A 23828-nucleotide genomic window follows, 5' to 3' on the forward strand; every position below is an offset into this window, starting at 1 on the left:
CCTATTCTTTATATGCCGCAGTGTGAATAAATATAATATATTTTTTATTTTTTTTCGCAGTACGACAGCCGTTGCATTACGGCGGAGGAGTGCAAGACGCTGTCAAAGATTGAAGCTGAAGAAGAGATGCCCGTGGTCCCCTACGAAGGGAAATGCACCCATCGCTGTCCAACTGGTTACCATATCGCAAATTATACTTGCGTACCCTGTCCTGGTGGCAAGTGCGAGATGAGGTGTCCTTCCGGTGTAATCGACAGTTTAGAGCGGGCGCGAAAGTTCCACGGCTGTACCATATTAACCGGAAAAGATGCCGTTACTATCAGTATCAAGCGTGAAAGCGGTGGTAAGTGGTTTATTTAACTACTTATAAATGTTCTTAGACTTAGCTCTATAACAAAAAAAAAATATATTGGTTTAAAAAAAACTACCAATTTAATTTATATGTATACCCTATTTTCTTTCCCAGCTCACGTCATGCAAGAATTGACAAATAGCCTCTCTGCCGTCCATAGAATTGAAAGCTCCCTAATGGTTCACCTAACCTACGGCTTGAAATCTTTAAAATTCTTTCAGTCCTTGACTGAGATTAGCGGCGAGTCGCTGACGGACCAAGAAAATTTCGCATTGTATGTGCTGGAAAACCGCGACCTGGAAGAGCTCTGGAACCCCAACCAAACGGTTTTTATTAGGAATGGCGGTGTCTTTTTTCATTTCAATCCAAAACTTTGTGTATCCACGATCAACAAGCTGTTGCCCATGCTGGCTTCCAAGCCCGAGTTCTTCGACAAGCGCGACGTTGCAACAGACTCAAACGGAAACCGTGGATCTTGTGAGTTATCTCGATCTCTATTAGAACAATACACTTCATCATTTGCCAAAAACTAATCGGTATGATTATATTCACAGGTGGGACTGGCATTCTAAACGTCACGGCGCAATCTGTTTCGTCTGGATACGCCAGGTTACAGGTCACGTCGAAGGTGGAGATAGGTGATCCTCAAAAGCCTTCTAATGCGACGGTAATTTTCAAGGACCCTCGGGCCTTTATCGGTTTCGTTTTCTACCATATGATCGATCCGAATAAGACCGCCTCCAAGAGCAGTGACGATCCATGTGACGATCGCTGGAAGGTCAGCTCTCCCGAAAAAAGCGGTGAATTATTGTTGGGTGACCTAAAACCTTATACATGGTACGCCTACTACGTTCGCACAATGGCCATATCCTCAGAGTCGACCAACGCTGAGAGTGAGGTTGAGCACTTCAAAACAAACCCTGGCCAGCCGTCGAAGGTGACGGACGTTGTGGCCACTGCAGCCTCCGACTCAAAAATTGTGAGTATGGCTTTTTAAAGTTTAACAAGAAAGGAAGAAGGCTTCAATATGCCGAAGATTATTATATTCCCTATGCACTAATAGGAAAAATGTATGTTGATAAGTAACAATATCTCGAGCTCTGCGTATGGGTAGCAACAAAGTTATAAAACTACAAAAGCTAGAGATTTATGATTTGGAATATAGGTTCAAATTTTCAAGTTTATTTCAAAACACTTAATTCGTCTGTCACTTCGCTCTGCGACATGATATGTTGGACTCTGAGTGTGGGTTTCGGCCATATCTGCTTAGACTTTTGGCCAGGTTGCTTAATTATAATTTAATAAATTTTAAATTAGATTAAGTTAGTTGTTTTTAAAAATTGTATTATTTTTTTTAGATTTTCGAAACTGTAAAGGTTGAGTGCGATACATTCGTTAAAAATGTGCGGAATTGAGGTAGTGTCGGAATTGCCGAATTTACATTTTTGTTGCTTTTGAGGTAGCTTAACGTGCCTGGTCGCGGATTGTCAACGACTGGTTTGTTTATGTACACTTTAACTTTACTTTTGATATCCACACTTGCTTCGTTGGAGTCCGCTTGATCATACAGCTCGTAATTAGTCCAGTTCATTTTTAAAAGACTAGTTGGTCCTTCTAGTCGTAGGTCAGTCACTAGTTGATCATCTATTAATGAAATAGTCGATGAATAGTCAAGCAAGTCTTATTAGTGTGACGGGCATAACTTTTAGTAACACGTTGTTACAACCAAAATAAATGTTCCAGTTAGTGTAAGGAATTTTGATGTCTAGGCTAGGATTTTGCCCTTATGCAACAAAAAATGTAAATTGAATTTTCAGTTGGCTGCTTTACGTTTCAGTCTTTCAAAATGTGATTTCTAACTTGACCAAATATACACAGCTTATTTTGGGATGTATATTTCCAACTCCTTAAACTTTACAGTAGTACTTAGATTTGGTCTGGACTTGAGACTATTAGTTTGGTGTCTTGAACTTTATTGTGACAGAATAAAATAAATGTTGCTGCCTTAATGGTTTGACCTAACCTTTCGTGGAATACAATAATCTTTAAATCGACAGATTTAATTTTTTGAAAATGTTTGACAAAGTAGCTTTGCGAAGACACCTATTTTTTCAAGTAATTTCTAGAATAGCAAATTGTTTCGAATTTAATCGATATCATTAAAGCAAAATAGTTTTTGTATGAAATTTATAATCGTACCACAATATGTGATGAGTCTGTCATGCTTATTCTCTTTGGTTACAAAGAGCCGATATCGAAGTCGTCGCTGATGTTGTCATCTTCTACAATCTTGTCAAAATCAAGTTGCACCCGCTTAGCTTTAAATTGTTGCTGTTTTCACGTGACCCTTGTGAAGCAGAAGTTCCTTCTTTGGAACGTTCTGCGTTGATGCAGCTTGTGGCAAGATCGTAGCCTTCGACATGTTCAGTTGATTTGCCAAAGAGGGGTCTGGGCGCGGATTGTCCATTATTTCTCCTCGGCGAGTTTGTACCTGTTTGGTTTTGTTTACGTTAAGTTGTCTTCGTCATCTTTTTCAGTTGTACAGTTGTGTTCTCTACATTTGCCAAATGTATGAACGCCTGGGTTTTTATTGTTATTTACAATTAATGAACTTAATTTTCTTTCATATACAGAACGTTACTTGGAGCTACCGCAATAATCCTAACGGTGAACTGACACGCTTCTTCATCAAAGCAAAACTGATTAGCCGACCATCCCGAAACATTAACCGGAATTACTGTACTGAACGTAAGCTTAAACAATTTTAAGAACTACCACCTAGTTTACCCGAAACATGAAGTCTGAAGTTATAAAAAAAAATGTTAATACTTGCAGCACTGGCTAAGGCTATGGACAACGAGCTGCCGGCGACAACTCCTACCAAAAAAACACCGAATCCGTTGTCTGGTGACTGCAAATGCGTAGAGGGCTCCAAGAAGACCAGCAACCAGGGCTATGACGACCGGTTCCGACAAGCCGGCATGGGGTTTGAAAACGCGCTACAAAACTTTATCTTCGTTCCGAGGATGCGAAAGGGCAAAACAGGACAAGATATGAACAAAGATACAGCTCAAGGTGCAGCCCTTAACTCCAATGCTATTGCAAACGGTGGAGCTAAGAATCCAATCCGTCGAAAACGAGACATCGCCCTAGAGTCTGATTTGGATGATATGCACGGCAGTGTACTGCTCCGCCATGTGCGCTCCCTCACAGATAATTCCGAAACTGGCTCCGAAAAGAATAACGAGACCACCTATAAGGATGAGGCAACTTTGTCTACAAATGGAAAGTTCTATGAGGTGTTTGCAAAAGAATTGCCGCCCAATCAAACGTCTTTTGTTTTTAACAATCTGCGCCACTTCACCCGCTACACCATCTTTGTGGTAGCCTGTAGAAAAGAAATGGCTGGTGATAGGGATATAGGCCCGTTCTGCAGTGACTATGATCCTGTCTTTCCTACCACCAAAAAAAAGGGTAAGTGAACAAAATAAATGTAGTTTATTAAAAAACTGTTTTTAAAAAAATGGTAAGCAGTGAATAGGTAAAACTGGACAAAAACCGACTTTAGGGGTAAATATGCCCCTCTCACAGTCTAGAAGTTTCTACTAACAATCGTTTTGTTCAATATGTCTCAAAAACATTTTTTTTAAGGGCTATACGTTACAAAATCTGACGCTTTAAACCTTGAATGGTAGAAAACAGGAGCCTCTATATTCATGCAAAATATTTTAATGTACATATGTGTGTGTTGTAATTTTAAAAACCTGCTCACGACCTCCACGTAACACGTGACATTTGTTTTGTTTAAAATATTATGTGATAAAAAATTCAATGCATAACTAACCTAGTGTTATGCCTTTTGACAAAACGAAGTACCTACTCTCGATTCTATCTTGAACGAAAACATTAAACTTTGTTATTTTTTTTTTTAACTGTTTTCCGTTGTTTTTATTAATTGTTTTTTTTTTGTTACAAAAAAATGGCTTAGTGTGTCAAAAATCCTGATACCCTGGATATTTTGGGATCCCCCTACCAGGAAGTTAGGATTTTCTTGTGTTCATCTTGTATAACTTGATTTATCTTTAATTTATAATTAATAAAAATTTATTTTTTAGAACATGCTGACGACGCTGCAGACCTAAATGTAAGTCTAGAACCTGCCAACAACACGGAGTCTTCGGTGCGGATCTTCTGGAAACCACCAGCCGATCCTAATGGTGAAATTGTCACTTACGAAGTGGCCTACAGGCTGCAGAAACCTGACCAAGTGGAAGAAAAGAAGTGCATCCCTGTGGAGGATTTTAATCAGACCTTCGGCTACCCGCTGAAACTAAACGAAGGAAAATACAGCTTCCGGGTGCGAGCCAACTCACTAGCGGGATACGGCTTATTCACTGATCCGGAATACAGAGAAGTGGAGGTGGGCTATGCAATTATTTTATCCAAACGAAATGGGGTTATCCGTCAGCTATTTACCATATTTCTCCACCCTGATTTATTTTTAAGTCAGAGTTGCAGTCGATAAATAAACAGTATTGGGATCCTTTTTTTTGTTTTTCTCTGTAGAGTACAATGTATTTGTAGAAATACATCTTGACGTTGATGTACAGACGAACGGACAAGGCTAGATCGGCTCGGCTATTGATCCTGATCAACAATATTTATATGTGATTCTTTCTGAAACTTTTTATGTTTTTCTTCATAATCTCGAACTTATGAGGTTACACCTCTTATAAAAGGTTTTTAAAAATTGAATACTCTTTTAAAAATCTTAAATTCGATTTATATGCGTATATGTTTTAAAAAATTGAAGCTTTGACAACTTTCAGCTTAATTATTCGATCGTTTCAATGACAGCTATACCGATATTCGATAATAAAATTAAAAGCGTAATTCTGAACTATCAATTTATTAATATGTCAAAAAGAATTTTTTAAAAAAATTAAAAAATTGGGAAGTTACATTTTGTTTAATTTTATTTTTTTATATATTGTTTGTTTCCATGAGAGCTTAATGATAAAGTCGTCAGATTTTATTGAAATTAAAACCGTAAATCTGGAATATTTGATAATTTAATAATTTAAGTTACAATTTGTTTTCATTTATTTTTTTCGGACTGTTCCTATGGGAGCTATACGCTATAGTCGTCCGATCCGGCTCGATCCGTCATTTATATATGAATCATAAGCATAACTTTCTGATGGTATAATTGGCCATTACGGTCGACTATTCTAAACAGCTCCCATAGGAACATTCGATTTTAATTGTATTAAGATCGGACATCGATTTTCACATACAGCGGAAAATCGCCAAATGAAAATGAAGTTGATTTTAAGTATATAAACTACGGCTTTTCGAAGTTTGCATCTTTTCTTGCTTAATTGAGAAGTTTGTAACGCCGAGAGAATATATGTTTATACATATACTGCGAAAAGCAGTACCTGGGTTATCAGTAGATGCTGTCAATTTGAATTATAGATTTTGGACTAAGGAAAACATCCCTACAAAGTCCGCAATCTCTAAATGTAAGACTCTTTGAAGTATGGTGAAATTAATGTAGATTTTAATAACAAATTTGTAAATTGTAAATTGATTCTTTAAATTAATAATAGAAGAAAGCGTATCCGACTCTTAATATATTCTTGATCAGGCTAATCATGTCCGACTGTTTATGCATGTCGTAAACTGGTAAAGATTATATAGACTCTTTCTTATTTTATTTGACGTTTTTTGGTGACCGTTTTTAAAGAGAGAAATGGCTTAAAAGTTTTTACCTCAGTATAGACTAACCTACTGTTTAGGTTAAAAGGATCTACTTTAAAAGGTCGTATTCCAACTAAATTCAACTCAAGCAAGAAATAACGCCACAGTCGAGTTCCCCGAGCAATACCCGTAACTCAGCTATCAGATTTCAAACAAAATATATATATATATATATATATAGATATGACCGAAACACACATCAGTAGCAAAAAATAACTAACCTTTACCATTCCGATTTGTGGGCGTTAGAGTGGGCGCGGCAACGTTTTGAAATGGACAAGGCTAGATCGACTCGGCTACCCTGGTCAAAAATATATATACTTTATAGGGTCGGAAGCGCTTCCCTCCTGTGCAAAAACTCTTCGATTAGGTAGGGACTACATCTTTAGGGATGTGGAGGAAATCAGAAATGTATAATGATAAGAATATTACATTGTAATTTCCACTGAAATTTACTTTCTTTTTCTATCCCAAACAGGCCCCACTGAGCTATGGAAAGTACTTTATATGGTTTTCCGGGTTAGCCGGTGCACTGATGATCGCCATCCTAATGGCCTACGTCCGGCATTTACGTAAGAAAGGTCCCTCCAACGAACTCCATATGAACACAGAAGTAAATCCGTTCTATGCGAGCATGCAGTACATCCCCGACGATTGGGAGGTGCTGAGGGAGAACATTATCCAGCTGGCTCCTCTTGGCCAGGGATCCTTTGGAATGGTGTACGAGGGCATTCTAAAGGCCATGTCCGGCAATGGCGTTGATCGGGAGTGTGCCATCAAGACGGTTAACGAAAATGCCACGGACCGCGAGCGAACCAATTTTCTAAGTGAGGCGAGTGTCATGAAGGAATTTGACACATACCACGTGGTTCGTTTACTGGGAGTCTGCTCGAGAGGTCAGCCCGCTCTAGTGGTCATGGAGCTGATGAAGAAGGGCGACCTCAAGTCCTATTTGCGAGCCCATCGGCCAGAGGAACGGGATGAAGCCATGATGGCGTATCTTAATCGAATTGGTGTAACTGGGAACGTTCAGCCTCCCACCTATGGAAGGATTTACCAGATGGCCATTGAGATTGCGGACGGCATGGCATATTTGGCGGCCAAAAAGTTTGTGCATCGTGACCTTGCCGCACGCAATTGTATGGTGGCCGAGGATTTGACAGTAAAAATTGGTGACTTTGGCATGACCCGGGATGTCTATGAAACGGATTATTATCGCAAGGGAACCAAAGGTCTGCTACCAGTGCGATGGATGCCACCGGAGAGCTTAAGAGATGGTGTTTACTCCAGTGCCAGTGACGTGTTCAGCTTCGGCGTGGTTCTATGGGAAATGGCAACTTTGGCGGCGCAGCCATATCAAGGATTTTCCAACGAGCAAGTGCTGCGGTTTGTCATTGAAGGCGGGGTGATGGAGAGACCGGAGAATTGTCCAGATTTGCTCCATCGCCTAATGCAAAGGTGCTGGCATCATAGGCCATCGGCCCGACCCAGTTTCCTTGATATTATTGCGTATCTCGAGCAACAATGTCCCGATTCGGACTTCAAGGATGTCTCCTTCTACCACTCGGAGGTGGGTCTGCACCACCGCGAAAAGGAGAAAAAGGAGCGCAGTCAGCTAGATGCATTTGCGGCGGTCCCCTTAGACCAGGATCAGCAGGACGTCGAACAGCAGGAGGATGCCACTACACCCTTGCGAATGGGCGATTACAAATCTAACATGGATCAAAATTCATCCCTAGATCAACCGGCCGAGAGCCCAATTGCGTTGGGGGATGATCCAGCGACCCACTCGCCGTTCAGCCTGCAGTCGGGATTCATCGCGAGCAGTACTCCCGATGGCCAAACTGCGATAGCAAATGCGATGCCAACTGCTTTTCAGAGCCTACCAATGGCAAGTAATGATGCAGCGGCCTACGTTCAGCCAGATCCGGAGGCTTTGGGCGTTGAGAGGGGATATGAGATCTACGATCCAAGTCCAAAATGCGCGGAACTGCCAACGAGCAGAAGTGGTAGCACTGGTGGCGGTGGAAAATTGAGTGGAGAGCAACATTTGCTACCAAGAAAAGGACGGCAGCCAGTCATCATTAGCAGCTCCATGCCGGATGAAGTCATCGGTGGATCTTCACTGCAGCCTTCGACGGCTTCGGCAGCCAGTTCCAACGCCAGTTCTCACACAGGACGCTATCTCAAAAGAGTGGTGGCGGATACTCTGCGTAATCAAGCCAACATGATTAACCGTCATCTTTTCAATCACAAGCGCACAGGGAGCAATGCCAGCCATAAGAGCAATGCCTCCAATGCACCAAGTACTAGCAGCAACTCAAACTTGACGAGTCACCCGGTGGCCATGGGCAATCTGGGAACCATCGAAAGTGGTGGCAGTGGTTCGGCGGGCAGTTATACAGGCACGCCCCGCTTCTACACCCCCTCGGCCACGCCCATCGGTGGAGGCGGGGGTGTCGTCATCAGTGATAATCCCAGCTACAAAGCATTAGACTTTATGGGATCGATGGCCAGTGAACAACCCACCATCCTGACCACCAGCAGTCCCAATCCAAACTATGAGATGATGCATCCACAAGGAGGTCAGATCAGCGCCAACCCAAACTATGTTCCCATGAAAGAGCCACCAGTTCAGATGGCAGGAGTGACCATTAGCCAAAATCCGAACTACCAGCCAATGCAGGCGCCGTTGAATGCACATCAAAGTAGCTCTGACGAGGACAATGAGCAGGAGGAGGACGACGAGGACGAGGATGAAGACGTGGACGATGAGCATGTGGAGCACATCAAGATGGAACGCATGCCGCTAAGTCGACCCAGGCAGAAAGCGGTGCCCAGCAAGTCTCATCCGCCTCGCAGTCGCAGTGTTAGCCAATCGAGGAAGTCGCCCACTAACCCCAACTCAGGAGTCGGAACGTCAGGAGTGGGCAACATGTCAAACCTTCTCAAAGAGAGCTGGTTGCGGCCGGCGAGCACGTCGAGGCCTCCACCCCCCAATGGTTTCATCGGAAGGGAGACGTAATCGCTGAGTTCTGTAGTTAAATAAATAGTAGTTCTGTAAATAGACGAGCTTGAAGGACTTATAAGTGGAAGCCCTAAAGATGTAGAGTAGCAATCTTTTGACGCAACCCAAGCTTCAATGACTTTGATTCATCCCTATGCCTGCAAACCAAGAAGGGAATATTTTGAATTGAAGAAAAGTATGTAGGTATAAGTAGAGACGGACTTTTCAGCAATGAAGCCTAAAAAACAAAAACCAATTTTAGTCTCTTATTATTTTGATCAAATTATTAAATAATAAGGATAATACATTTATTTGTAAATCCTCTTTAAAATTCACGATTGTTCTTGATTTCGATCCGAACTGAAAAATTACACCAATTTTTGGTTCGTATAAAAAAAATAAAGCATCTATTAAAACCACAGGTGAATTGCTAGGAACCAGACAATATTGCGTACAGCTTACTCGATTCTTTCTTCAAAACATCGAACCACCCTGACCGCATCATGTATAATACCTATAGTTTTGAATAAGCCTATTTATGTTTATGTATTCGTTTAGTATTTACTATAAATATTTTGTTTGCTTATATGAATGAACTAGAGCCGTCAGTGAAAGCAGAAAAACTGAAGAAAACTAGAAAAACACAAAAGCAAAACAAGTCCTACATGCAAATAACAAAAGTACAAAAGCCAACAACCAACCAACCTAAGTACCGTTTAAATAGACATACAAATTCTACCAATTATAACTTGTAACTCATAATTTTTACGTATATTAATTATGATAATTTTTAGTACCTACCAAATTGCAGAGAGAAATTCGAGTGTAAGAGAAAAATAACAGAACGTAATGGAACCACATTAAAAACAGAAATAGTTTAACTTTAAAACAGCAAACAAGCAATACAAAAACAAAACAGCAACTGTCTTCACTGAGTTAGCTAGAGATATTTATAGTTATCTATATATCGGTTACATATGTATAACTAAATTTAAATGTACTCAGATAATTTTTAGTGCATGTTACAATGCTTTCAATTTTAGCACGCTTATACCCCGTGATTTTTTGTTTAATTTATACAAGTTTTAAGTTGCTTGATGTTTCACATTTCACTTATAATTCTCTTTTTTATGCGTAGTTTTACTATTTATTTTCAACCCGCCCCTGTACATAGAAATTTTAATTGAAGCGAATCACAAACGGTAACTGGCTAAAGTTTGATCTGCTCTGGTATAGCTGCATCACTATCTAGCAAAATCAGACGCAAACCAACAACTTTTCTTGCTTTTCATCTAAACTAATTTTTATTGAAGCCAAGCTTAAAAAGATTAAAAGAAAGAGGAAACCATAACGTAACTTCAAACTGAGAGCTTAAGTAACTGATGCATCATACTTATTGTATACAATCTGCTGTTGTTTTTTAAACAACTCTTGCTATATACAAAGCTAAAACTTTTTGTATACTAACTAATAGAACGGCACCACATTTTTCACTAAACCTAAACCAAAATCTGCCATACACCCCGTTTACTCAAATATGAAAAAGAAACCGGAGGGATTTCGTTTTTCTTTGATTTAGTTATTCAACAATAGCTCTTAGAAGAAACAATAGACAAATTATATACCATATACACCATATTTACACATAATTAAGAACTGAACGTGATATGTTTGCTGACTGTACTATCCTGACAGTTCTCCGACTTCCAGGGGAGAAATGGAACTCGAAGTCCAACCCAGTTTCATGAATCAATCACAAAAGCATAAAACATTCTCTTGAAAAACTGAAATAAGCAATAACCTAACCCACTTCTGCAACAGAAAAAACATTTATATAATCCACAAAAACTGCAACAAATGGAATTTTTAAACAAAAAACAACTACAAGAAAAGTATTCGATATTTGCCTTCGCTTTTTATATTATAATATATTAAACTAAACAAACACGTATATTTAATTACTAAAAAAAAGCAAAGAAAAGCAGAAATAAACAAAAACTCACGCATCGGCAATGTTTTTTTATATTTAATAGATGCAAAGCAAAAACAAGGAAACTAAATATTTAAATGAATTATACAAGTTACTTAGATCATAGGCATTGTAACGAGAATAGTGGGAGAGATAGGAAAACGGTAAGCCGGAGGAAACCTATAACTAATTTTGATGTATAAATTAAAAATAGGAAAAAAACAATTAGTGCTAATTTTATAAACAAAACTGGGAAGCAAGCGATATTTACACTGAAAACTAAAATAAAAATTACATAAAAAATAAACAAAAAAAAAAACAATTATATTAATTTAACTATGTAATACGCTATATGCATAACGAAACAATAGATACGTAACACAAAAACCCTTGCACACAGACACACATACATACATTACATACAATACACACACACCACACACTAAAAAGACTGAAAGATATAGTTCCTTTTGTTTTTATGTACATAAAAAAATGCGAAAAATAAACAGAAATTAAAAAGAAAATTGTAATCCTAAAGAGATCCTAATAAAAAGGGTAAACGTAAAAACAAATGATGGAATTATACATTAATCAAGTAAATTAAAATAAAACAACAAAACAAAACAGCAGAAAAGCATTATGCGACATTGTGTAACATGTATATTTAGTAGTCGAATTAACTAAATTTGTTGTAACAAAGAGTGGAAATATGAGCGCTTTCGCGACAACGCCAAATAGCAACTACTTATATAGCGATATATATATTAAGGATGGTTTGGCTATGGGTCGCGGCCGCTCCCTGCTGCTTTAATGTATATACACGCGTACATCTATTTGAATAAACGGTACCATTTAAACAAATGATTGTAAACTTTATCATAAAAACATTATAAAAACAATAGAAAAAGATAAAAAAAAGCTTCAATATTTTTATTATTTCTAAATAAAGCTAATTATAAAAAATAATGCTAAGTTAATTGTTTCCTGTTTGTTTAAGCAAAAAAAAAAATAATAAAAAGGAAATACAAATAAAAACTATAAACTGAAAGTAATATAAAATTATAAAATGTTTAAAATGTTTTAACTCAACAGCTAATTTTTGACCAGATTATAGGTGGTAAAATTATAAAATGTGGGAAAAACTTAAATTGCAAAAAAAATGTTCTTTCATAGAAAGACATTTAGCTATCGTCTCCGCAGTATTTAAAAATTTGGTTTTTTGGAAGTTGCAATTGCAGTAAGCACAATGTAAAAATATAATACAAATTGGGAAATTTAAATTATTATTCAAACAATTAAAAAATGTTAAAAAACAACAAACAAAACAACCTTTTTATACCTTAGCAGAGAGTATTATAATTTCAGACAGAAGTTTTTAATGTAGTACACATTTCTAAGTCTATATATATATAGTAAAGCTGCTTTAGAAACGGTCGTATAAATTTTTCGGAAAATGATGGTGTTGTTTGACTGGTTTGCAAAGGAGACCACCACAGTTTCTAGGAAGGGCAAGGATCCCCGTATATGTGAGAGTATTTTCCTGCCAGAGATCCAGCAGTAATGCATTGTGGTACTTCGACCAGAATTTGCTGCGTGTGCTCTTTTTTTCAGTCATTTTTATACAAAACAGATTTTATATTCGAAATAAATCAAAATTGCGCCATCCTTGCACATAGAAAACAGCTGTTATAGTGGTGGTACGAAAAAAATAGCGTTAAAAATAAGTATTTTCCGGTATTTTTTCTAAAAATGTTCGGTGCGAATGATTTTTATGGGATTCCCTGTGTATAAAAATGCGCATTAGGCTAAATGCGTTTTAATGCGCTAATGGAATCCAGCTATAAGATCTGCCAGAAATTCTCATCAAGGCTTTTACTAGTCCAGCATTCAAGAACATCTTCGAAAGTACGATTCATGGCAGCATTTAACAGCTAAAAGTTATTTAAAAACATGTACGTACATCACGGAAGAAGCTGCTTTTGATACGTCATATACCCTATACAGCTTACCACTCTGCTTGGACTTGCTAATTGAGTGCTACAAAAGACCACGTCACATTGTCGACACTCTGCTAAATAAATTTGTGTACTTACTTACGTCATTCAGAGCAGATGTTACAACTGTGCGCAAGGAAATAGACAGAGCTACAGAAATTGTACGCGGCTTAGATGCAGCAGGTCAAACTAACAGGCACTGCTGGATCATACATTTCATTCTGGCCAAGATTGACGCCCGAAACTTGGCAAAAGTGAGCCTGAAAAAGTCTTCCCGGTTGGCCCACAACAAAACAAAGACAAGCGATCGTTACACGCTTTGGTCCAAGATCTCAAGATTTATATACTTCAGCCCGAAATCTGTTGATTTATCGGTCGAGCAGAGACGCACATTTGTGCTTTAATTGCCTGAAGTTTGAGCATGTGTCACGCAGGTAAACATGCAGGATTTGTCACAATCGTCACCACTTGCTACTACATGTAGAGGACACAGCCAAGGGAAGATGACCATTCGACCCTGGTGCTCCAGAGGATACAACGGTGATCATCAGCAAACGCTGGATCGTCGTACAACGGATTTGAAACCATTACACATGGTGAATGGTTCGGAACTGTCGTACATCGCCGAGCGGTGCATAAATAATAATAACTCTCAAACAAGGCAAGATATTTTGATGGGATTTTGTTAAAGCTATGCATACCCTTACTATTATTTTGGAAATGTGGGCGTGTTATAATGTTTATATATGTTAATATAAAACATATGTTAATATGTTTTCGATTTCAATACTTGCTACACTTGTCACTTGAATTAATAAGCTTAGGGGTCGGCTTTTTCTGTCTTCTTACTTCTTTTTAACGAAATGGCTCTCTTGAACGTCCAACAGATATTCTTTTTGCCTCTATTTTTTATTTTCAATTAAAGTCAAGCTTAGATTTTTTTCCATTCATTGCGATTATAGTTTTGAAAACTTCTTTATTTTTCTTCAGCATTTTTGCCATTTTCCCAATAAATCTTACGGGAAACATTCACGCTTTCTTCCTTAAAGCCGTTTCAACAACTTCAAGAGCATAGACTGCATTTTGCTTGACGCGACTGCTTGTTTGTTTATGCCACACTTCCATGCAAATCAAGAGATTGCATCCTAAGAAATAAAATTTCGCAAAAAGTCAAAGAAAGCCCACATTGAGGTTTGGTGTTTTAAATCAAGAATTGATGGCTCTATATAGACACTCCCTGAGCAAACCTAAATATTTTTTATACCCTTGCAGAGGGTATTATAATTTCAGTCAGAAGTTTGCAACGCAGTGAAGGAGACATCTCCGACCCTATAAAGTATATATATTCTTGATCAGCATCACTAGGCGAGTCGATCTAGCCATGTCCGTCTGTCCGTCCGTTTCTACGCAAACTAGTCTCTCAGTTTTAAAACTATCTGCATGAAACTTTTCCAAAAGTTGTCTTTCTATTGCAGGTAGTATATAAGTCGGATCGAGCAGGATCGGACGACTATAGCATATAGCTCCCATAGGAACAATCGGAAAAATAAATAAAAAAAAATTATAACTTTTCTGTTTTTTAATTTTTTTTTTAGTTCTTCGAGATATAGTATTAGTTAAATAATTCAGAATTACGGTTCAAATTTCATCAAAATCGGACCACTAAAGCATATAGCTCCCATAGGAACAATCATAAAAATAAATAAAAAAATTATAACTTTGGTGCTTTTAAATTTTTCTATTAGTTCTTCGACATATAGTAATGGTTAAATATTTTAGAATTACGGTTTAAATTTCATCAAAATCGGAGGACTATATCATATATCTCCCATAGAAATAATAAAATTATATAAAATAACTATCTAATAACTCATTATTGCTTCAATGTTTTTAGACATATACGCAAGTAAATCATAATTTTAGTGTTTTCAAAAGTATTTAATTCTTGCAATAGCTGCAAGGTTTTATAAACTTCGGCTTGCCGAAGTTTGCTTCCTTTCTTGTTTTAAACTCATTTAAAAGTTGAATTTTGTTTACAAAAGCTCTACATGGACGACACGTTTTAAATTTACAAATTTTAAGAAATACACACACAAAGAATAAGCAACATATAGGTAACCACACATATATTAAACCTGCATGCTGAATTTCCATTTCAACTTTAAACATTTTAGGTTGGTTCGTTGGAGAATTATTAATTTAAACTTTAAATTTTTTGGGCGATTGCGTTTACTGATCAAAGAATTTCGACCATGTATGGATGGGTATACGGAGAAAAAAATTACCTACAATGTGAGAAAATTACCTAAAATTTTCGAAAACATGAAACATGAAACAAATAACGAATCCATGACCTAAACGTTACATGCCAGATATAGCCTAAAGTTAAAGAAAAATAGTCCTATATTTTAGGTTATAGACAACCAACATTTTACAGAAATAATATAGGCTACTTAAGACCTTAATTATACATAGGAACAGGAATGACCTATGCCTTAGGTTATAGGCGGCATATAAATTTGAGAAAACTTTCAGTCCGAATTAAGGTTACTTACGAGCTAAAAAATCGATCAAAATGACCATAAATTTAGGTACAAATTTACCAGTTATTTTGACCACAGCCCGATTTTCAGAACATATATGTCCTAAAACTTACATATGAATTTTTTTTAATTTTTATTGTTTTTTATTGTCTTTTTATTGTTTTCTTTGTTTTAAAATAATAAGATAGCATAGTTTTTATCCATAAGACTGTGCAAGCTATCCAAAAAATTGTTTGGGAACTATTTCCTTGAGATTTTCCGCCGTTAATAATAGGATGGACTTCTTATCAATTCAATGCTCTGCTGTAAGATTATAATTTAATTGATAATAAGTTTTGTATATTCATTTTAATCATACCTTCAAAACAACCTTTAACCAGTGTTTAAAAACTGCAGTAAGTCTCATTTCATATGTTTCGCCTCTGTTTCTGCTCCTGGAAAAGCAGATTTTTCGTTTCATTGCTTTCTGCTTTGCTGTTGCTTACAGTTATGAGCGTTTGTCGGAGCTGCGGCTGTCATCGACTTTCGGAAGTGGTCGGAAGTAGCAGACGGTAAAGTTAGTGCGTTCGACTGTTGGATGACTTATCTTTCTGTCGCTTTTGTTTTGTTTTAGCAGCTTAAGTCAAAAAATTAAGCGATTGCGACTGCGCTTGTCGCTTGCTACTTTTTGACTTACGCTGCTAAAACAAAAACATTTTTTTTTATGAAAATTTAATTTTATTCGTCCATATAGTTTCCATCTAAGGCCACACACTCAGTCCAGCGCTTCTCCAACTTTTCGATGCCTTTTTTTTAGAATGATGAATTTTTACTCTCAATATAGTCCCCAGTATGGGCAATCACACCCTTATCCGACTGATATATTTTTCCCTGGAGGTACTTTTTGAGATCTGAAACCTCAATTCATTCATTCAATTTAACCATGGTAGCCAAGATCCCGGGTAATGCTTCTCAAGCCAACATTTCGCTTCTACCGTTTTTGATACGCTCATAACTGTAAACAACAGCTAAGCAGCAAGCAATGAAACGAAAAACAGCGACTGTTGATGCATTCTGATTTTTGTCGCTTTTTGATTTTTCATTTGCTGCGACTGCGACTCCTGCTTTTCTAGTCACAAGCAGTCAAAGCAGCGAAAAGAAAAAATTTTGCGACTTTTGCTAGTTCGACTGCAGTTTTTAAAACACTGCTTTTAAGCTTCTCGCACTGCCATTCTTTTAAAATATTTTTCATATCCACAATTAAATGAAATTCCTTTACATATTGCGTCTGCACACAGCCGCTTAAAAGAGTTGTGGCGAAAAAATTGAAGCCCAGGCGCCCGCGGATGCAAAAACAGCTAAAAACACCTGAAAAGAAAAAGAGAACACAAGATTCAATTTCCCCGCCTAGAAAATGAATATTAACGTTAAACTAAATACAATTTTGACATTCGCAAGTGAAAAGTTTTTCTTTTACTAATGATTAATCCATGTTGGCCTATGATAGCCCCTTAAATATAATATGAGAGCTTTTTCCCGCTAATTGTAGGTGTTCCAGCTTTTTGGAAGTCAATACCTTCCAATTCTTTCATATTATCGAATTGGCATTTGTTTATTAAAGGGTGTATTCTGGTTTAGAAGCCTGAATTTTAGTCACTTTTTTTAAGTTAGATAAAATAGAAATGAAAAACATTTTTAAAATACCGTTTTTATATGTCTTTAATTAACATTTTAAGAATAAAAAAATAAAAAAAACTTATAAAAAAATCGTTGCGTTCTGGTTGACATGATTTCAGCCCTTGCACAGTGGTCGGGCTTGTATGGTAAGCGCGGTCATAAATACTTCTAGAGGGGCTATATATAGAACAAGAATTGGCCAGATTGGCCACTATATCCTATAGCCTTCATAGGAACAATCGGGGAGCGCCTTATGACAACTAATTACAAAGAGCGGTAGTATCGGTAATAAGAAAGTAAAGTAGCTAAAGGAGAAATCCTGAGTTAAGTCGGTCAAGGTTCTCGGCCACTGGAGTCAAGGTGGCTTTTTTAAGGGCGACTTCCTGGAAAGCAACGGAGGCAAGCGGTCCGCTATCGTCGCCCGAGTTGTGGCATAAGCGCCAAGGATAATAAAATTAGGTGACAATATACAATTATTCGTAAGATGAGCCAAGCAAGTCAAGCGGGAGAAACCTTTCGTATTTTTGAGAAGGAAAGAAAAAAAACCCAGCACGACGCGGACCAGGACCACTAAAGCGGCTTTGATGAACTTTGCGAGGAAAAGCGGCTGGCGAAGAATCTATACGCCTTTGCATAATAGGCAACATTGCTAAATGGAAAAGCACTCCACATAGGGCGGTTCGGTGTAGGCAAGACACCTGATGAAAAGCAGTCCAAAACAAAACAGCAAACTCTTTGTCCACATCACTGTCCCATATATAGACCAGCAAAGGAAAAAAAAATTCCCACAATGAAAATTTAAGACTTAGTTTAGGTAAATTTATGTTTTCTATTTAATTAGCATTTAAATCACAATTTAAAAATATCAAAACTTTAAAGACTTTAAACAAGCACCGTTGAGCAAAGAGAAGCGAAATTGATTGCTTCGCGAGTACTGATTTACGAAAAGAAACATAATGATAATAGCTAACAGCAGTTTAGCAACCCAGTTGCTGCTGAAAATTTTCATTATATTTCTGCTGAATTTTTAGCAATTCAGAGGTTCAGTCGTTTCGGGAATACCCAAACTATAAAAAAATATTTTAAGGCTAAAGCCACCCACTTATACTGAAACTTAAAATAAATAAGAAAATCTGACATTTTGTCCTGACTATTCTTAGGACAGATATAGGATATAGATGTCCTATCTCGTTAGACGGACAAGGATATATTTACTCTTCTAGTTGTGTTGATTAAGAAAGATACTTAATGCAAAAATAAACCCCGCAAAGCGCCATCTACGGGGAGGCGGCCATACTAGTTTTTGGTAAAAGCAACAGGTCAACAGGGCGATATGTTTTTTTTTTTTTGTGGGGAGCGTGTGTCTTTTTTTGGTGCCATGTTTTATTTTCACTCGCATATCAGGGAAAAGGAGATAAAAAGGTATAGCCATCCAGAACTTCCCAAATGGCTATTGAATAACTGCTGAATTTAAAAATTAGGCTGGCTGTTAAAGTGCATTTATTGAACGCCCCGAGCTACAAGAAACCGCATCAGCCGATCGCCAACATATGTTTTCGGGGTCGATAGTGGCAGCGCTAAACGATCGACAAAGACCGGCGGAGTGATGCAAATTTCGAGAATTAATATTTCTGTAGCCACATAATGACAGAAAATTAAAGATCGTGCCGGAAAAAATAAAAAAAATACGTGGTCCCAGAAATATTTGAAAATAAAATAATGCTAACTAAATTTAGTTTCTTTTTATTTTTTAACAGGTTTTTTGTTTTACGTGAAAGTGATTAGAGTTTTGCCGCATGCTTCTCTTACTCTCTTACTTTTAGTTCCAAAAAAATTAGATGTCAAGAAAAAAAAAAAAGGAAACCCAAGTGATAGACCAGCTCATTTTTAAAAAAGAAAAGAAAACCCATATAGAAAAACCATCGAACTCATCCCTTATGAATGTCTCAAAGAATGCATCAACAGTGACGGTCCATCCTTTCCTAATCTCTTTATCTATGTATGTCGCATTCAAGCAACCAAAAGTGGTGTACAATTTGCTATATTGCGTTTCTGATCGTCTACTTAAAAAAATCACGACTCTTAAATTATTGTAATAAAGCGGAAAGAATTTAACATGTATGGAGAGCAAGCAAGACATAAAATTTTAGAACATAGTTAAAAATACGATGAATATTTGTTGTATATTGTTTTCTTAACAGGCTATGGGAAAGTGATTTAAGCAAATGGAAATGCAAATTTCTGTTATTTTTAAAAACGGCTAATATAATATTTTCCCAAAAAAAATTGTATTGTTCTTTTGCTAATGTGGGGTTCACCTGTTTACCTGTTTTCATGCCAATTTTATTTGTTATCTCCAGTTCTGGTTAACCTATTTTGGTCATCGATAGCTTATTTCACTAGAAATATATCATTATTCAACTAATACATGTTATAAGGATAGGTTTTCTAATATATGTAGATGCTAGAGCTCGACAAAGTTTGAACGAATTGCTAAAACTGCATGAAAACTGTGTTATTTGGCTTCTGCCGCCCGTCTGACGCGCCTTTGCCACCCCACTGCCACTGCTTAGCAACTGATCGGGCCCTGCTTTGCCGGTTGCTGCAGGTAAGAGAGAGAGGAAAAGAGAGAACGACAGAACTGTTAGCGGGGGCTGGAACTGCTGCACGCTCTTAGCGTTTAGTGTTGGCTAAGCAGTTGACAGTTGGCGCCACCTAGGTTTCGATTGTTTTGTGGGGAAATATTTAGTTTGAAATTTGTAAGCTTAGTAAGTGGTATCTAATAGTCTCTCTTGTTTTCTTTCGCAAATGAGGAGGGTCAATACAGATAAGAAATTACTAAAGATTGCGTTCCGCCCATACGATTTTTAGGCCATTGAACCGACCCACCATAATGTATTCACGTGTATCCATACGTCACCATTTCATCTGGTTGAAATAACTAGGTCGCCGAACAATTCATCCCAACCGATAATTTGCGAGCCATTTTGTACGAAGGGCTTGTCCAGCATACCTTCCGGCAAAAAAGTACCGGGACTGGATTAATTAAAAAGCCTTTGCAGAACCGATTACGTTAGTCTATTTTCTAGTTGCTTGCCGAATTTACATCCATTTCTCTCACCGACACAAACATCGATGCAGTGAAGCTATTTTTTTTCTGAAAATCATCAGCACAAGTCCTAAACATCTCTTACGAGTCAGTTCATACCATTTTAAGTGCCCGTCTGGGAATGAAAAAAGTCGCTGCACGGCTTATTCCAAAAGAACTGAATTTCCTGCAAAGAGAATACCGAAAGCAGGTGTCAGCCGACATACTGGATCGCGCTAATTCCGACCCCACGTTCATGTTTATTTTGGTGTCCATTATGCGCAAAATTCCAAAGTGAAGAGAAATAAATTCAGTGATTGCGACGGTTCCGTTCTATTCCGATTAAAATGAAAAAAGTCTGAAAAAATCTAATTGACATTACTTTTTGAAATTGGACTTGTGTAGGGGTCACTAAAGATGACCTCCGTGTGTAAGTCCTCTTGAATCCTATGCAAGTGATTATAATCCCATAATCTAGGGATTTCGGAATTTTTAACTACCTCATTAATAGGATTTTTTTCCGAAAAAATCAACAAGCAAAGTGAGTTTTTTTTTTTTTGTAAAAATTAAATTATTTCATTTAAAATAACCCTGATTTTATTGGCATCCTGGTGCTGTATTGCATCCAGGTATATAACACTAAAATGCGACCCATCGAAACTTTGTACGGCATAGGTGGATGACTTATATTTTAGCGAATGACTCCTACTCCTACCTGAAACCGTTTACTAAAATAGAAAACAAATATTTTTAAATTTATTTAATTAAATTTAACTTAATTTAATTGAATTAAATACTATCAAATAATTAGCAAGGGTATTTGCTTCCTTTCTTGTTAAAAACTTAAAAATAAAATAAAAAAAACTTGAAAGTAAACGTAATAGAGATGGAAACATTTTGGGAACATCGATATCGGCGACGGCGCTATGATAGCAATCATCAACAATTTTAATTTTAATTTTTAGCTATATTGATATTAAAACAGATTTCTTTAAATTAAGATGATAATTAATCAGCGAATTAACTCAATATTCTGGAGTCCAGATTAATATTAATACTATTAATTATGCAGCATATTTTAATATAATATACCGATAAGAGTAACGATATTTATCCAATGAGCTTCCGGAAAAAAAAACAATGTTTTACAACACTGTTGTGAAAAGCGCGTTATTGTTAAAATGAAAAAATTGTAAATTAAATTTACGGCGGGAGAAAGTTCGATCATTTGTGCAGCAAAATAATATACCGATAAGAGTAACGATATTTATCCAATGAGCTTCCGGAAAAAAAACAATGTTTTACAACACTGTTGTGAAAAGCGCGTTATTGTTAAAATGAAAAAATGTAAATTAAATTTACGGCGGGAGAAAGTTCGATCATTTGTGCAGCAAAATCTCTGAAAGAGATAGAATTACAAAAAATTCTTGCTACGGCTTCCGGTAGCTCCCGTTGCGGGTGCAGGTACAGGGACTGCAACTGGACATGGACCAGTCCACGTCCACCACCACCAGTCCACTGGCACTGGCACCGGCACAGGCCCAAGAGATGGAAAATGGTTCCTTTTCCTTTGACATCGTGGAGTCCATGTCCCCCACCAGTCAACCACCGGCAGTCCAAATCATGCAGGAACCAGTACCAGTACAAACACTGGAACTGGACCTGGACCTGGACCAGTCCACGTCCACCACCACCAGTCCACCGGCACGTGCAGAAATTATCTCCGTGTTCGAAGTAAGTATATATATTATATAATATTATCAGATTTTATCAGCTGTTTTACCAAATTTTCCTTCTTTCCTGAGACACCCAGAAATTTTGAATTTTGTAAAATCTGAGGGAACGGGACAACGATCAGAAGGAGAAGGATATAATTGCTACGAGTGCCTCCTTGTTTTCCAAAACTGTACGTCGTCTCGGCGGCACACGTTTCGGCGGCATACAAATGCAAGATTTGCACGAAAGAGTTAAAAAATAATTCTTATTTGGGTCCGCATTATGCCCAACATTTCAAATTGAAGCAGTGATTGCGACATTTCCTTCATGTCGCAGTCTACATTGTACCGGCACCGGGACATGAAAGTTTGTTTGAATGACTCCTAACTGGAACCTTTTACTAAAATAGAGCAAACATTTTTTTAAATTTATTTAAATGAATTAAACTTAATTTAATTAAATTAAATACTATCAAATAATTAGCAAGGGTATTCGCTTCCTTTCTTGTTAAAAACTTAAAAATAACTTTAACGGAAAACAGTTTCTTACACACACGAAACGCAATTTCCGTCTTATTTTTCTGAACTGCGGGTTTTTCTTTTAAACTTACCTGAGAAAGGTGTAGCTCGTCCAAGAGAAGATAAAATGGTTTTGTATATTGCGACCATTTTATCCTCCCCATTAAATTAACCGATCCATCAGTAAAATGCGAAATTTTATTTCCAATCTCTCTATTTTCAACAAATAACGCGCTATCACAGTGTTGTAAAACTTTGTATATCGTTACTTATATCGATATATTATATTAAAATATGCTGCATTTAATGATGCGTATTAATATTAATCTGGACTCAAGAATATTGAGTTAATTCGCTGAATAATTATCATCTCAATTTTAAGAATTCTGTTTTTATATAAACATAGCTAAAATTTAAAATTAAAATTGATGATGATTGCTATCATAGCGCCGTCGCCGATATCGATGTTCCCAAAATGTTTCCATCTCTATTACGTTTACTTTTAAGTTTTTCTTTAACCCGAAATGAACGCGCCACTGGATTTTGAAGATGAAGTATATGCTGGGGCTTTGCATGCAGCTCCAGCTTTAGATGTAAGCGTAATATACCTGGATGCAATAGAGCACCAGGATGCCAATAGAATTGAGGGTGTTTTAAAACAAATAATTTCTTTTTTACAATTAAAATAAAAAGACGCCCTTTGCTTGGCGATTGTGTCGGATAAAAATCCCATTAATGTTGAAATTAATGTTATATTAAAATGATGCGTATTAGTATTAAGCTGGACTCCAGAATATTGAGTTAATTCGCTGATTAGTTATCATCTTAATTTTAAGTAATGAATGCTTTTTTTCTTTAACCCGAAATGAACGCGCCACTGGATCATAGCATAGAGTATTAGCCTGATTCCATTGCCGCATAAGTGGACTTTTTAAATATGCCTGATTCCATTGGCGCATTAGCATTTAGCTATTGCTACTCCGAAATATGAGTGCCAGGAACAGCTGATCTGGGTTAGTTTACTTTTGAATTTTGGCAAATCAAATCAAAAAGAAAATAATTAAAATTGATGAACTTGAGTGAGTTTACTAAACTCAGCTCAGCAGGACATCCATAATGCGACCGAGGCATTTGCCAACTTGGACGACAAGTAAGAGAAGCTGACTGCGTTGTTATGACGGGTTTGCAATGGAGACCACCACAAAGGGTAAGGTATGTGGGA

General features: G+C 37.1%; 1 protein-coding gene and 1 long non-coding RNA gene across 2 annotated transcripts in view; one reads left to right on the forward strand and one right to left on the reverse strand.

Moving 5' to 3' along the window:
- The window catches only part of LOC128251729 (uncharacterized), a 41841-nt gene extending 38972 nt beyond the window's left edge, over positions 1–2869 (reverse strand). The window contains exons 1-2 of the long non-coding RNA XR_008267239.1: positions 2056–2869; positions 1877–1996 (exon numbers count right to left, since the gene is read on the reverse strand). This is a non-coding gene — a long non-coding RNA (uncharacterized LOC128251729). The remainder of the gene's footprint in view (positions 1–1876; positions 1997–2055) is intronic.
- The window catches only part of LOC128256002 (insulin-like receptor), a 74034-nt gene extending 62082 nt beyond the window's left edge, over positions 1–11952 (forward strand). Inside the window, exons 7-13 of the mRNA XM_052986432.1 lie at positions 61–343; positions 467–829; positions 907–1331; positions 2986–3100; positions 3188–3826; positions 4468–4772; positions 6594–11952. Coding sequence (XP_052842392.1) covers positions 61–343; positions 467–829; positions 907–1331; positions 2986–3100; positions 3188–3826; positions 4468–4772; positions 6594–9140 — 4677 coding nt within the window. The 3' untranslated portion in view covers positions 9141–11952. The remainder of the gene's footprint in view (positions 1–60; positions 344–466; positions 830–906; positions 1332–2985; positions 3101–3187; positions 3827–4467; positions 4773–6593) is intronic.
- Positions 11953–23828: the final 11876 nt, after the last annotated feature.

This window comes from Drosophila gunungcola, chromosome 3R, assembly GCF_025200985.1.
Source record: "Drosophila gunungcola strain Sukarami chromosome 3R, Dgunungcola_SK_2, whole genome shotgun sequence".
Lineage (NCBI taxonomy): Eukaryota > Metazoa > Arthropoda > Insecta > Diptera > Drosophilidae > Drosophila > Drosophila gunungcola.